This window comes from Vitis vinifera, chromosome 13 (assembly GCF_030704535.1).
Source record: "Vitis vinifera cultivar Pinot Noir 40024 chromosome 13, ASM3070453v1".
Lineage (NCBI taxonomy): Eukaryota > Viridiplantae > Streptophyta > Magnoliopsida > Vitales > Vitaceae > Vitis > Vitis vinifera.
In genome coordinates this window covers 27,048,933-27,064,390 of record NC_081817.1, presented here as the reverse complement: position 1 = coordinate 27,064,390, position 15,458 = coordinate 27,048,933, and the positions used below count along the sequence as shown (strand labels likewise).

The 15,458-nt window shown below is 35.0% G+C and overlaps 2 protein-coding genes across 4 annotated transcripts; one reads left to right on the top strand and one right to left on the bottom strand.

Moving 5' to 3' along the window:
• The first annotated feature begins 2,835 nt into the window (after positions 1-2,835).
• On the top strand, positions 2,836-9,422 carry LOC100255131 (protein RETICULATA-RELATED 4, chloroplastic). Its single transcript, XM_002274436.5, has 8 exons — positions 2,836-3,612; positions 4,577-4,645; positions 6,325-6,456; positions 6,536-6,589; positions 6,668-6,712; positions 8,263-8,402; positions 8,899-9,024; positions 9,137-9,422. The coding sequence occupies exons 1-8, from the start codon at positions 3,085-3,087 to the stop codon at positions 9,183-9,185; spliced, it is 1,143 nt and encodes a 380-aa protein (XP_002274472.1). The 5' UTR covers positions 2,836-3,084; the 3' UTR covers positions 9,186-9,422.
• Positions 9,423-9,486: 64 nt separating this feature from the next.
• On the bottom strand, positions 9,487-15,043 carry LOC100260220 (pentatricopeptide repeat-containing protein At2g19280). Of its 3 annotated transcripts, XM_010661180.3 has the most exons (7): positions 14,674-15,037; positions 10,940-13,166; positions 10,644-10,812; positions 10,420-10,543; positions 10,204-10,335; positions 9,967-10,043; positions 9,487-9,791 (listed from the first exon to the last, which is right to left on the bottom strand). In XM_010661180.3, exon 2 carries the CDS (start codon positions 13,137-13,139, stop codon positions 10,998-11,000), a length of 2,142 nt encoding a protein of 713 aa, XP_010659482.1. In that variant the 5' UTR covers positions 13,140-13,166; positions 14,674-15,037; the 3' UTR covers positions 9,487-9,791; positions 9,967-10,043; positions 10,204-10,335; positions 10,420-10,543; positions 10,644-10,812; positions 10,940-10,997. The 3 variants fall into 3 exon arrangements, with proteins under 3 accessions (XP_010659482.1, XP_002272339.2, XP_010659481.1); XM_002272303.4 differs by having other exon boundaries at positions 9,967-10,335; positions 14,674-15,043; XM_010661179.3 differs by lacking the exon at positions 9,967-10,043.
• Between the last annotated feature and the right edge of the window lie 415 nt (positions 15,044-15,458).

Sequence of the window (15,458 nt, the reverse complement as noted above, 5' to 3'; positions counted from 1 at the left end):
TGAAAACACATAATGATTATTTTTTTATAGGAATTAGTTTTTAAAAAAATTGATAATATATTTTAGTTATTTTTATTTATTTTTTGAAATTATTTTAAAAATAATTATATAAAATACATAGAATAATTAAAAATAAAGTATTACAAATAAAATTTATTTTTAAAAAATATTTAAAAACATATAAAATAAGTTAAAACATTTTGAATCTCAAATGTTTTTAAAAAAAGTTCTTAAAAAACTATTTTATAATGTTTTGTAAAACAAAAGTTTTTTTAATAGCTCAAAAATGTTTTTCAATCTATTTTCCATATCTTTAACTTTTTTAAAAATAATTTTTATGAATAATTGACTTAAGTGACCAACATGTACCTTTCAAGACAAAGCATAGAGCTTGTTGGCTATTTGCTTCATACAACAACTAGAGGATGATTCCCTTAATATAATAACTTGCTTTGAAGCAAATGTTGCCTTGAGATAACAATTGTTGTGTGACATTCCTCAATTGTTACTGATCTATTGTCGTTAATAGAAATTTTTAAAATTTGGTTCCTCTTGAGAGTAGTTGATACTGTGCCCTATGTGAGTAAGTGGGTGTCGGTAGCTAATAAAGGCGCCTTGCCTATCTTGATCCTAGTGACATGATTAGGTTCTTAGCCAATCATTTTGGTTGAGAAGATAATTCTCATAATTTAGTAATTTGCTATGAAGCAATGTTGTCTACACTTGAGATAGTAGTTGTTGTGTAATATTCTTCAATTGTTACTGGTCTACTATCGTTAATAGAAGTTTTTGAAATTTGGCCCCTCTCGAGAATAGTTAATACTATGCCCTATGTGAGTAAGTTGGTACTGGTAGTTGATAAAGGCGCCTTGCCTGTCCTAACCCTAATGACACGATTGGGTTCTCAACCAATCATTTTAGTCGAAAGGATAATTCCTGTAATATAGTAACTTGCCTTAAAGCAATGTTATCAATACTTGAGATAGTAGTTGTTGTGTGACATTCCCAAATTGTTACTAGTCAATTGCTGCCAATAGAAGTTTTTGAAATCTAACCCCTCTCGAGAGTAATTGATATTGTGCCCTATGTGAGTAAGTTGGTGTTGGTGTTGGTAGCTGATAAAGGCATCCTGCCTATCTTGGCCTAGTGACACAATTTGATTTTAGGTCAATTATTTTGGCCAAGAGGATAATTTTTGTAATATAGTAACTTGCTTTGAAACAATGTTGCCTATACTTGAGATATCAGTTGTCGTGTGACATTTCTAGATTATTATTGGTCTACTGCTGTTGATAAAAGTTCTTAAAATCCGACCCTTCTCGAGAGTGGTTGATACTATGCCCTATGTGAGCAAGTTGGTGCTTGTAGCCAATAAAGGCGCTTGCCTATCCTAGTCCTAGTGACACGATTGGGTTCTCGACCAATCATTTTTTATATTTATATAATAATTTTTTTAAATCGTTTTATGTTTTTTAATTATCAAATATGTTTTCTATTTTTTTTTCATATTATCAAAGTGGACAACTATTTTCTAGAAGAGTTTTCAAACACACTCTTTTAAGTTCCAAAATATAACTTTTTATTCTTGAAAAAAGAGAATTAATTTTTTAAAATTATTTCCAAAAATTATTTTTCAATAACTATTTTAAAAAATGTTCCTAAATCACTTCAATGTGTTTGATTGATTGAATACATTTTGAATTTTTAAGACAAGGTATTTTTTTTCTTTTAAAAAAAAATGTTCTTAAGACCCAAATTTGGAAAAAAAAAATTATTACCTTAGTTAAAACCTAATTTAAAAAATAAATAAATTACATAAGCTATTTGGTTAAAAGAGCAAAACACAAATTTGGATGAATTTACCATTTTTTTTTTATAAAAAAAACATGGAATATATGAACCTCTTTTCGAATACATATACGAAAAGTCATTATTATTATTATTTTAAATATAAGTATTATTTTATTCCTTTTAATTAAATATTTTGAATTATACATATGCATCCACCCATTTTCTCTTCATATCCACCTAGATTATATTTCACAATTGTAAATATTTTCAATATACCTAAAATATCACCCTTCTTATTTTTCCAACCAAATTTCAATATTTTTTTATATATATTTTTTGGAATATATTTTAGGGTTTACCATTTGTATAAATTTTGACACAAATTTATTATAAAAATAATATAAAAACAATTAAAAATAATTTAGAAATGAAAAATTTTGAGAAATTTAAAAATAAATGAAAAAAAACTACATTTTTGTCATGTCTTATAAAGTCGAACATACTTTCAGAAGTTTAATTTGAACTATACGGATTTTAAGGGTATTTTGGTTATTTCACTAATAATCATTTTTATCAAGAAAATATATTATAATTGGTTGTTTATAATTTTTATCTAAAAGCAGAAATCAAAATCCAAAGGTGAGGAGAGAAATTTTCTGTAATTTTTTTTTTTTTTTTTTTTAAAAAAGAAGTGATATTGATAAAAAACAAGTGATTTAGCCGCAAACTTGAGTTAAGAAAAGGACAGCCCTCCGATTTTTGACCTTTTCGCAATTAGTCAGACACAGATTTGCGATTCAGATTCAAACCCAACTCTCCCCCAACTCTCGAATGGAGCGTGCTTTGCACCTTCTATTACTGTTCACTTATTTCCGTCGCCAATGGCCACGCGCCTCGATTTGTCGGGCTAGTTATGAAGTGAAGGTGGACCCCGCGACAAAGACTAGGTGGCTTTTGAGATTGCCACGTGGCTTCCCTCACAATCATATTTATTTTTTAATGAAATAATTTTGTTTTATTGAAGTAAGTTTAAATTTTAAAATTTGGTAAGTGAAGTGCTAATGATGAGTGAAATGTAGGAACAATGAGAGTTTAGGTGACACGGGCGCACGTGTCATCGTTTTTCTCACCACATTCCCATCTACTTTCTCCACCACCAAACAGACCCAGCTCACTGACACTGACACTAGCTCTCTCCACGTTCTGTGTCTAAAAAAATTCATACTTCAGAGAGGGAAGAGCGAGAGAATCTGGATCACCAAGGAAGGGTTTCTCTCTTTCTCTCTTTCTCTAATGGCGATAGCCACCTTTTCAAACTTCTCCTCACGCGCTCTCTCCTTCCCAACCCCCACGCCCCACCTCTCCCCTCCAATTCTCAGCGTCACCACTCGCCGCATCACCGCTGCTTCCGTCCTCACTCCTCCTCAACGAATCTTCGACTCCCGCCGTTATCGGCTGCCGACCGTGGTTCTCGCCGTAGGTGATGGAGGCTCCGGCGGAGTACCAGGCGGAGGCGGAGGCGGAGGTGGAGGTGGAGGTGGTGGAGGTGAGGACGGAGATGCCGAGGAGAGGAACAGGACGGAGGCGATTCTGGCTTTGGCGGAGATGGGGAGATCTCTGGACAGTCTTCCGAAGGATCTGGCAGCGGCGGTCCAAGCCGGGAGGATACCGGGAGCGATAGTGAGCAGGTACTTTGAGCTGGAGAAGTCTGCGGTGTTCCGGTGGTTGCTTCAGTTCGGAGGATTCAAGGAGCGGTTGCTTGCGGATGATCTATTTTTGGCTAAGGTCGCAATGGAGTGTGGTGTTGGGATCTTCACTAAGGTTTGCGCTTTTTGAATTCAGAATCAGATCATAATCTATGTAAAAGTTATTGTTCTTAGATTCAATTGCTTTTTTGGAGTTTGCATTTCAAGAAGCTTTTCTTCAGAAATTGAAAAAGATAGTCTGTTGTGCAGGAAGTAAAAAAAGTTGGGTGATTGATTGAAATAGAACCTTTGCTTCACTGTTTTTCCATATATCTCTTTTTTTGGGTCAATTTTGTTTCTGGAGAAAATGAGGAATTTTTCATTTTCCGTCACATTTTTTAATAGAAAATGAGGAGTTTGAAAATTATGAATTTTCAGAATATTCTTCGTTTTTTTTTTTTTTTTTTTTTCTGTTTTCATTTTACAATGCGTCCAAACAAGAATTTTTTTCCCCTGTTTTTCCTTGTTTCTGACATCGAAATGGAATCTTAAAAAGATTAATAGAAAGCAAAGCTGGGAGAATTGTTTGAAAAACAGAGGAGAAGAGAATCTTCCTTGAAGGGGATGAGAATAGGGAACAGAGTTTCTGAGAGAATTGCTTAATAAACTTAACTTTCATCCCACAAAAACTTTTCTTCTTAGAAATGCATATCATTTTTTTATTTTTACGTAGAATGCATTGGAACTTAGGGTGATTACTGTCAGGATGCATAAGACTTTGGGCTCTTGAATGCACTTAAACTCTATGGTTATTTTGAATCTCATTTTTGGAAACAAAAATAAGAAACATGTCAATTTTTAGGTAGTTTACTATTGAAAAACCACAAATTTTGAAATATGGAAAACAAAAGGTTTCTCATTGTTTACCATAGTTAAACAACACAAAGTTTGACTACTTTAATGACTCAGAACTTCTTAAGCCATTCACAACCATGAGCAGAGTTTTGTACTGTTTTGAGTATTCATGTAGCACAAAATTTGTTGCTTTCCTTGTATTTTATGATGAATGTGTTACTCATGGATATAATTTTACTTTCTAGACTGCTGCAGAGTTGGAACGGCGAAGAGAAAAGTTTAGTAAGGAGCTGGATTTTGTTTTTGCTGATGTGGTATGGCTGTTTTTTTTATGAAATCTCATTTAAATATTAGATTTGATGTTGATGAAAAAACAATACAATTTGTATTTTTACATAAGTACAATGATTTTCTTGGGCTTAAAACAGAATTTAAGATCACAGTATTTGTAAGCTATACCGTACAAAATACATGTGAATAGAGAATTCCAGCTACATAAATCAACCAAGGAATACTGTAAATTTGGAAAAGTAGAGAGAGAGTGAGTGTGTGTATATATCAGATATAGTATTCCTAAACTTGAGGCTGCTGGCATTTAAGGCCTCTGGATCACTTTTAGCTTACTGGCTAAATGTTAGGATCATATCTTGTCTTGACTAGGGCATGATCTCAGTCTGATCACACTAGTTCATCCTTGCCTTATTCAACTACTATGTTTCTCAATCTCTCACCAATAGTCAAGCCTAGAGAAAACAAATTGTTAGTCTTCATTGTCGTAGTCATATTTCTAGTTTATTGAAGTTACCTTCCATAGATCCTGTTTAGGTTCTTCATATAATAAACCATTATGAATCCAAAGTATATCTCAACGATTAAATGCAAAAGTTTCTACCTATTTGGGTTCATCAATTAAGATACATGCATATGCATCAATCTGTCGTTCGTCCGAATTTTATGCATCAATCTATCCTTGGTCCAAATTTACTAGCAATTAATCACCCATGGTATAAATACAGACTGGAATATTATATATCAAATATAGCATTGTAACACCACTATGATTTAAAGTCTATGCATGGGATCTCCACATTTAGGTTTGTAAATTGACTTCATTTTATCAATTTGCTACATATTCTATGAGATCAAATCTTAATGAATGCAAATGTGTCAATTTCATACAAGGAAGAAGCTGTACCTTTTCAAAAAGTTATCAGAATACTTAGGAGTCATGCTCTGGTCCCTCAGTGTGATTTAATTTGCAACATTTAACTTGAGACAATCCTTCCTCTACTTCGATGAACTACAATGGTCATACTTATTGAATATCTCTAGTGATTTTGTCCATAACTTAAGAAGAAAGGTAAAGGCTTAATGGGAATTCCTGATGAAGCCTCTCACAACTGGAAATTGATGTGCCCCTCCACCTCTTTTCAGACCAATCACTGCTTCATCATACATGTCCCTAGTCACACTAATATATTTGAATGGTGCTTTCTTTTTATTTTTCATTTTTTATTTTTAATGATAAAATATACCACTTCCTTTTTCTAAAATCCACCACATTATCTCTGTTGAAACTTTATGCTTTTTCTAGGAGATCAAACTAATGCTAAATTCCCTCTTCACTAGTTTCCGAATCTTTCTTTTTTGTAAATCTTTCCATTAGTCACTTGAGCAAATGTGATTCTAAAATGCACAAGTGGAAAAAAGGGAATGTCTAGTGGGCTCCAAGTAGTTGGGATGTAAGGTTATATAAGTTGAGAAATATAGAGATTTCTGCACTTTAATTATGCATATGTATCCTTGTCAAATTGTCTGATATATATACATCAAGTAATTTTATTTTAGGCAGAAGTGATGTTTATTGCACTTCTGTTTGTGGTCTTGTTTTTTATCCTGTTTCTGACTTGATACTACTTTCCCTATGAATTAGCATATTCTGCTTGTCTAATCCATTAGTTAATTCCTTTTTCTAATTGAGCCTCTATCTTAGGTAATGGCCATTATAGCAGATTTCATGCTTGTCTGGCTCCCTGCTCCTACAGTTTCTCTTAAACCACCTCTTGCAGTCAGTGCTGGGGCTCTTGCCAAGTTTTTCTACAGATGTCCTGATAATGCATTTCAGGTTATTGCTTTTATATATAAATTTCAATAAAAATATACTGTATCAGTCATTTACTCAAATTCTTAAATCCCATCTGCAGGTGGCTTTGGCTGGTACATCTTATTCATTTTTACAGAGAATAGGTGCAATAGTGGTATGTATTTAAACATATGGCCAAATTGAAGCTGGTATTTTCACATCAAATTAATGAGGATTTCTATCCATTATGCAGCGTAATGGGGCCAAGCTATTTGCAGTTGGAACTGGTGCATCTCTGGTATGTCAATACCTTGTCTGTTTTTGAGCTTCATTCACCTTTAGCCTTCTGTAGACTTAGGTGTTTTCCTTTTGGAAATTGTCCTCCATCACCTGTTGTATGGTCCATTGGAGGAGAATGTCACGCTAGTTTGCACTTTTTACAATTCTTGTGTTTCTGTAACTGGAATAGTCTTGTTGATTCTCTCCTAGGCAGGTCTTTTATTTGACTATTAATTATCTGTTCATGTTTTGGAAGATAATTTTTGCAGCATGCAACATCCATGTACCCTCTGTCTGTGCATATGCATGTGTGTTTTCACACATTCCAATGGCCCAACCCCCAAAGAAATTTCACAATTTAGAGTGCGTTTGGTAGTGTTTCTACTCGAAGTGTTTTCTCTGGAAGTGTTTTTCCAAAAAACACTCCGAGTGATTGTTCTAACACTATAAGTGATTTTCAGATTTTTAAAGTGTTTCCTAAATTTTGCCAAATACCTAACTTTTTTCAAAAACACTTTTTAGGTTAAAAGTACTTCCTAGAATCACTACCAAATGGGCTCTTAATAATCCAAACATTCAGGTTGGAAACTGGTGACATGAGGCATTGTAAGAAGTTGCTGATGCTGTTTGTCTGTATTGATGGATCCAAGGTTTTGGTTATAAACATTAAGTGGGAGTAACTCTGATGGATCTTATAGTTCTCATTCATGGTGTAATTAGTGCAAAAGATTAAGAATCACTTGGGTAGGGCGGGATTCATGAAATACTGATGATGAGTATTGCTTGAGCATTGTAGCAACATTTCAAAAGGTTTAAAAATCAGATTAACTATTGTAGATGCTTGATATTTTTTGTTTTTAAACAGCTAGGATTTTCTGGCCTTGGGTGGGAAATCATAATGCAGTTGTAGACAATCTAATAGTCATTTTAATTGAGACTTATACTAGAAACGCAGTTATTATTTTTTACATTGAATAGTTAATAGACATGAGCAATTTTGTCATTGTTGAATTGAATGATCATTCTGGTTTTTTTGTATTCCATTATTATATTGTTTTTTATGTTAAAATAATCTAGTGAAGGTATGTAGTAATTTAGTGCATCACTTACTAGTAATTTTTTAGCACTAACTAGTCATTCCTGTCGCACATGCTCATGTTTATTATATCGTGAGCCTTGGATGTCTGGTTTTGTGGTATCTGTTTATAATCATCGCTTTATTTGGCCGCTTTAAGATCACAATTTCCATTTCAATATATATTTGGTGTGTGTGTGTGTGAGTGTGAGAGAGAGAGAGAGAGAGAGGGAGAGAGTTGTACTTGCGGTCCTATGTGGCTGTAGTAGTTGTTTTGCCAATTTAAATTCCATGAGTTATATGATGAGCTACCACTTTCAACTCCTATCTGTTGATTGTTTAACAATTTTGCATGTGCATGCTCCTCATGTTTATGGTAAATACAGTTGGTGAATAAAAAACGTATATGGATAGAAATCATCCATTTCACCACCACCTGTTGATATGTTGTTTGGTAACTGCTATATGAACATTTTCCATTTGGTGACATTCAGGTTGGTACTGGTATAACAAATGCATTGATTAACGCACGGAAGGCTTTTGATAAATCTTTTGCTGCCGAAGCAGAGGATGTGCCCATTATTTCAACTAGTGTTGCTTATGGAGTCTATATGGCAGTTTCTAGCAATCTTAGGTAACTTCACTTCATTGATTTTTGTATCTGCATTCAACTTTGATTCCTCTTCAAGTTCTGGAAGTATTGTCTTCTCTCCTGTCTCTGAGACCCTCCATCAATGACAGGATTGTTATATGTAGTGTCTCTGACCTAACTCGAGTTGCTTAGATAAACACATTAATCAAGTCTTAATTCTAATAATTTTTGCATAGAATCACATGATGATTCATCCAAGTGATTATTCACTCTAGTTGGATGAGAAGGTTTAGATACCGGCCCTACCTTTGTCCTTGTCCACATTCTGGACTTCATAGCCTAGACAAGTTCCTATTTGAAGATCACAAAGCCACAAATTACGCTAAACGCAATGTTCCTAACATCAGACTAGAAATTATTGGAGGCATCTCACTGTGCCACTATGGAACATAACCCTTGTGGATGGTTAGTTTTCATGGACTGTTTGTCTCATGCCTGGATATGTGCTTGCACCTTTATCCATTCATTTTCCAAACAGATACCAAGTATTGGCTGGGGTCATTGAGCAAAGGATTCTAGAACCATTGCTGCACCAACACAAGCTTATGCTGAGTGCAGTCTGCTTTGCTGTTCGAACTGGCAACACGTTCTTGGGATCATTAATGTGAGTTATTTTTTCTAAGCTCTCTTCAGAACATCATTATGCTAAGTCCTTGTATAACTTGAATGTTTTAGTTGTTGACAATTCTCAAACTTCATACTTGTTTTTTGAACAGGTGGGTGGACTATGCACGATGGATTGGAATCCAAAAGATTCGAGAATAGAATGTTGGGTGGACTAATTTTACCTTCATGTGGATGCTGATTCTTATGGGGTTTCGGGGAATAATGATAGATCATGCTGATTCTTGAGAAATAAAAGGGGAACCATGGTTGCAAATTCATTGTAATGGTTGTTGTGAAAATGGGAATTGCTCTCAGACCTCAAGAAGGAAAATTGTATATTTGTACGAGGCATATCCTCTGGTTTTACATAATGTATTTGGACGTTTCTTTCAGGCACATCTGAAGATTTTTTTACATAATTTGCTTTGATGCCAGTATTGCTCATGGTTGACACCAAACAGAACCCAGAAAATAGATTTGTGTTTACATTTCATTCAAAGTTTTTCACTGTATTTTCAGGGAGGTGATACAAAGAGCCAACAACTTCCATCTAGTGCTTTATTTATTTGCCATGAATATGGTGGAAACAGTGGAAACAAAGCTAGAAACCCCAAGGGAGTATGATCAGAGGCAAGATAAAGAAGAACCAGTGGAAAGAACTCCGGCCAGATGGATAAACTCCCCTCGGGTATAACTGCATCTCGAGAAATTGTCATTTCAGATGCTGCATTGCTGGATTCCCCATGAAATAGAATTTGTGGCAATCTGAAAAAAAGAAAAAAGAACAGTCTCATCAGCACCACGCAAATGGAAAAAGGAAGATCCATGGACTCGTATACTGGAGATGATCAGGGGGAGAATACGATAAAACTGGAAAATGATGGATGAACAAACAGCAAAACAAAGGGTGAGAATACTTTTTTTGAGGCAATGAACTCACTGTCTAAAAATCTGCAGCATGAATCAGCTTTTCTAAATGATTGAGAAACTAGCCAGCCAGAAGAAATTTGCAGTCAACTAGTAAATCATTGAACTTCTGCATTAGATTTTCTAAAAAGCAAGAGAAAAGATTCCCCAAGCTAATGAAAGGTGAATTAATTGCCTCGATTGTGGTAGTAAACAATTTCTAATTGCAATACAGGAACAGCAATTAATAGTTTAGGGGAAGACAACAAACCTCCCTATGCTTCTTTCCCACTTGGAGGTTAGTTGTAGAAGCTCAATCAGATATGGTCTGTTATGAGAACTACAAAACCATTCAGCATGTATTCCAGAACTTCCTTGCTTAAGCCTCTGGTAGGTAACGAAGCTACAAGAAAAATTGTAAAACATAGAATGATTACCAGAAATTAGTTTCTCCTTACAAAAAGAATTGGGTCTAGTTTTTCTTTACCGAGCTGAATTCTGTCATGCCATAGAATGGTCTACATCTCAAAGAAACAAGTTTCTTAGACTGATGCCTGAATTTTCCATTCAGCAAATATATTCCAGAACTTCCTTGCTCAAGCCTTTGGAATCTAAGAATTACGTGGAAAATTGTGAGAAATTAGAAATATATAATGATTATGGAAGATTAATTCTTCTATACAAAAAGAATTGGGTGCAGTTTTTCTTTACCAGGCTGAATACTGTTGTGCCATGTGAGGACCACATCTCAAAGAAACAGGAGTTTCTTCACATTGATTTCTGAAAACTTGCCATCTTTTAGCTTCAAGATAATTATCCAAGATGACTGAAAGAGACAACACCAGGTAACTCCATGTCAAAGTTGAACTAGCTTAAATACCTGAAAACCCACCAGATCTAGAATCAGAATCATGTAAAACAGTGTGAAGCCAACAAATCTATAAACTAAATTTGAGATATTGCATGGGAGTTTTTATTAGATAAGCACAAAAATTCCCAGTACATACCTGCATGCCATATAACAGGTTCAGCACCCAAGTTGCTAGGTTGCTAGATCATAGCTAGTTATCTGTCATCTTCAGCCTGGATACCATATTTCAGCAGTAATTGCTGCAGCTTAAAGGCTGCTCTTTCAACAGGATTCTCAACACACTTCTTTTCATATCCAAGGACAAGTGCATGATGAGTAATATTGTTTGGCATGATGCCATGTTCGATCATCATACTCACCAAATGGCATGCATCATCAATGTTTCCTAAACTACAAAATCCATGAATAAGACTATTGTACAATATCACATCAGCTTTCAGCCCAGCATCAAGCATCTTATGGAATAGAACATTAGCTTCTGCCATACAACGTGTCCTGCAGTACCCATTAAGAAGAGCACTGCATGTCACGACATCAGGTTCCAAATGGTGTTCACTCATGTAGAAGAACAAAAGAAATGCTTCCTCAAAGTTCCCCTTATTCGAGAACCCACCTATTATATTAGTGAATGTCACAACATCAGGAGAAAAACCCCTTCTCGTGAGCTCATCTAGAATATCTTTTGCTTCATTCACTAATCCTCTCTTGATAAGACCATGAATGAGAATGTTGTAGGTTACCAAATCTGGAGAGACACCAGCTGATCTCATCATACTTAAAAGCTCAAAAGCCTTTTGCAGGTGGCCCTTCTTTCCATAGCCATTCATTAATGTATTGTATGAAACAACATCAGGTACCAAACCCTCTGTTATCATCCTTTGAAACAAATATTCTGCCATTTCCATGTTTCCAGGCTTGCAACAACTATCTATAAGCAAAGTGTATGTAGCAACAGATGGTCTAATTCCCCTCTTCAACATTTTTCCTAAATATTTGAGAGCATTGCTTATGTCCTTAACTTTACAGTATCCTGCCATCATAGTGGTGTAACTAAAACAATCAGGAATCAAGCCCATCTCACACATATCCTGGAAGACTTTAGCAGCCTTTAACATGTTACCATCTGTGCATAATTTGGAAATAAAGCTATTGAATACAAAAATATTGGGGGAAAGATTAAATACCTCCAAAACATCCATTGCTTCCTCTGATTTTCCAACTTTGCAGTAACCATCAACAACTGAACTAACCGAAACTGAATCCAGAAATACACCCATCTGAGTCATTTTGAACAGTATAGAAGTGGCTTCTTTTAAAAGGGACATTTTGCATAGGGAGTCAATCACAATTGTATATGCAACAACATCTGGTTTGATTCCAAGATATTTCATTTCCATAAGCAATTTCCAACCGGTGTCAATGTTACCTTGGCTACAGTATCCACTGATAAATAAGCTAATAATAGAAGCATTTAAACCTAGCCCTTGGCTCTTCATTTCTTTCAAAAAATCCCAAGCCAAATTCAACTGCTCTGATTCCAACAATGCCTTGAGAAGTGAATTACAAACCCCTATCAAGGGAAAGATGTTAAGATGTCTCATTTTACATATTAATTTAAGAGCCACTTGTGTCATGTTTTCCTTGACATAACAGTTGACAAGCATGCCATATACAGTTTCTAGGACCCTTCTTTTGGTATGGGTTTCATGGATTTTCAGAAATATATTATGCCATCCCTCTTCTCCACTGTTATAACTAATGAGATGTAGAAGTAGATCCATTGCTTTATGATTCATGTTTCCAGAGACCAGAATATGTATCATTGTACACACTGATTCAACTGTATGCTTTGATCCCATGCAGTACTCTGACCACCTGAAGAAGTAAAGAGCAAGGGCAGCATCTGTACTCTCTTCAAACAGATCATTCAAAATCTTCATTACGTTAAACTGACTCAGATCAATCCTATAACCATTTTGAGAACCTAAATTCCATCCGCGGTTTGTGAGTATCACCTTTATTATTTCCATTTCATCATCAACTGCTTTCTCATTTTCGGAAATCAGGGAATCCTTGTCTACATATGCAAAGATATCGTTCTCACCAGAAGAAAGCCCATTCCATTCCATATATTCGACTGGAATGCATTTGATATTTGGCAATAGATCATCATCCACACAGCAGGAATTATTGTGGTTAAATACTTCATCTACCATAAGAGTTGGAGAAGATAATGCTAAATTTGCAGATGAAAATTTTTTTGGTATTCTATTTCTCATAACTATCGCCTTTAAGCCAGAAGAGAAAGCATTGATAATTGGAACCAAAGCCTTCATCAACAACCAGGAACTAGCATGAAAAGGCTGCAGTAAACAGGAAAATTACATGTTTAAAATTCCATTTGCCACATTTCCTCATGACAAAAACAGATAATGTTTTAGTAGCCAAAGAAAAGCAGAAAATAAATGAATGGGAAGTTAAGAAGCTAAATCAGTGCAGCAATGTTCTCTACTTGCAAATCACTTACTTTTCCAACTGTTCTAAGAACTATTTATGGAAATGAAAAATCATAACATGATCAAATGGATACTTAACACTTCAAGCATCCAGATGCTATTGAATCACAGACTTTTATAGAACTGGAATTCAAAGAATTCCACATTTTCACAAATTTAGGTTTCCTTAATGCAATTCATTGAATACCATAAATCAGAAAAACATCAAGGGAGCTCTCTGTGCTGTATAATTTTGAAAGCAGTACATGCTTTTCTTCAACAAAAAAATAAAATAGATGTATTGAAAAGCACATAACAATACATATGCCAGCAACAAATAAATAGACTTCAAAAGGGGTCAAGCATTAATGAATTCCATCAGAAGATACCATGGTTCTAATAGGCTCAAGTCTTACTAATTGTTCAATGGCTGGTTATATGCAATAGATGGCTCAAAAAGAAAAATTATAATGTGTGTTTATGCAGTTTCCTACATCTTTTTTTTTTTTTCTCTCCCTATCTAAACTAAACTGAAATTCAAATATTACAGTTTTTTTTTTGGTTGCCTAGAACCACGACAAAATTTTTCCATGGAATTCTCTTCTACCACACATTAATGAGGCTACTGACTATTGCCTTTCTTTCTATATCACAAAACAGATATATCAGCACTTTTGTGTTTTCAGTTAATTCACCTCAAGTTCCTACTGCATTGCCCAACTCATTAAAGGGATTTGTAGTCTATTGCCGCTTTGTAGCGTATAGCAGTGGTGTATTACAAAATGGTGGATATGGGATATAAAAGGAAGCATGTTACATTTAAATTGAACCCTGAACTATTAATGATTTTGTAAAACATTTATGCAGGGAATAAACATGTCAATGAACTGCATAAAATCAATGAGAAGTTTCATCATCACAAGGGAGGCAGTCAGGGGGATGGGCTGCAGGTCATTTGCTGCTGGGGGTTGGTAAAGAAAAGACGAGCTCTAAAGGGGGGTGGGACCAGAGATGCTCCAACGGCACCAACTCTCAGCAAAGCAGACAATTTCTTTTCCAGGGAAAAATTAATTAAGACACTAACCATCAAAAACACTCTGTAAATCACTTGGAATGTCAACAAATAATACCATTACCAACCTCCACTTGGATTAGATTTTAACAGGAACAACAACCCATTAAAAACAATAACTTCATCACAATCCAATTATAAAAATCCATACAATGCCCAATTCCCAATTTTTCTAGCAATCTAGTGCTTCAATCTACAATTGACAATCAAATTTTTTTCGGGGGTTACATAGTTCAAAACATATAAACAAGTAAATCCATATTATCTAGCCAAAAAAAAAAAAAAAAAACTTTTCTGAAATACCTGGTGAAAGATTTCTGAAACTCATGTATCATTTTGAAGAGAACAACACAGAGTGCGCCGCCATTATTAAAAAAAACCGAAGTGGGTCACCCTATGCCCTCTCCACCACCACCACCACCACCGACTCGCCGGAAACGCTGGAAGATTGAAGTCAGCACCACCACTGCCGCCTATGTTCATCGATGTTAGTTGCCACCCAACACCCAAACCGCAATTGAAGAACTTCCCTTGAGGTCTATAAAAAAGGGAAGCTTGCTCCCATTCACAGCATCTCTCTCAGCTGTGGGAGCAGTGGTAGCCTGGCAGGAAGCAATAGAGAAGAAGGCGGCTTGGGGTAGGCAGCTTTTGGGAAGGGTCTGAAGCCAAGGGCTGTTGATGGGCTGTTGGACGCAAATAAGTAAACTAGGGTTCATTGGGCTTGTTGGGCTTAGTGTAATAACTGTGTTCTACTATAGGCTGTTGGTTTTGGGCTTTCTGTATTTCATATCAAATATTTGTAAGTTGTAACCACATCTATAATAATTTTGTGTGAAATATTTTTGAAGCTCAATCTGTAATAGTTTGTTGATGAATTACAGAGAAAGGATGCCTCAGATCTCTGCAATTTTTATTTATTTTTATATAAAAATTAAATAATTTAAAAATATATAAACATATTTTTCATTATAAATTATTTTTCTTAATATTTCTTCTCTATTTCTCAGTACTTTCCAGGTAAAGCATAGTTGATTCAGCTGCTTCTCTTGGCACCATTTTAGAACTGCATGGATTTTCCAGTGTCTTTC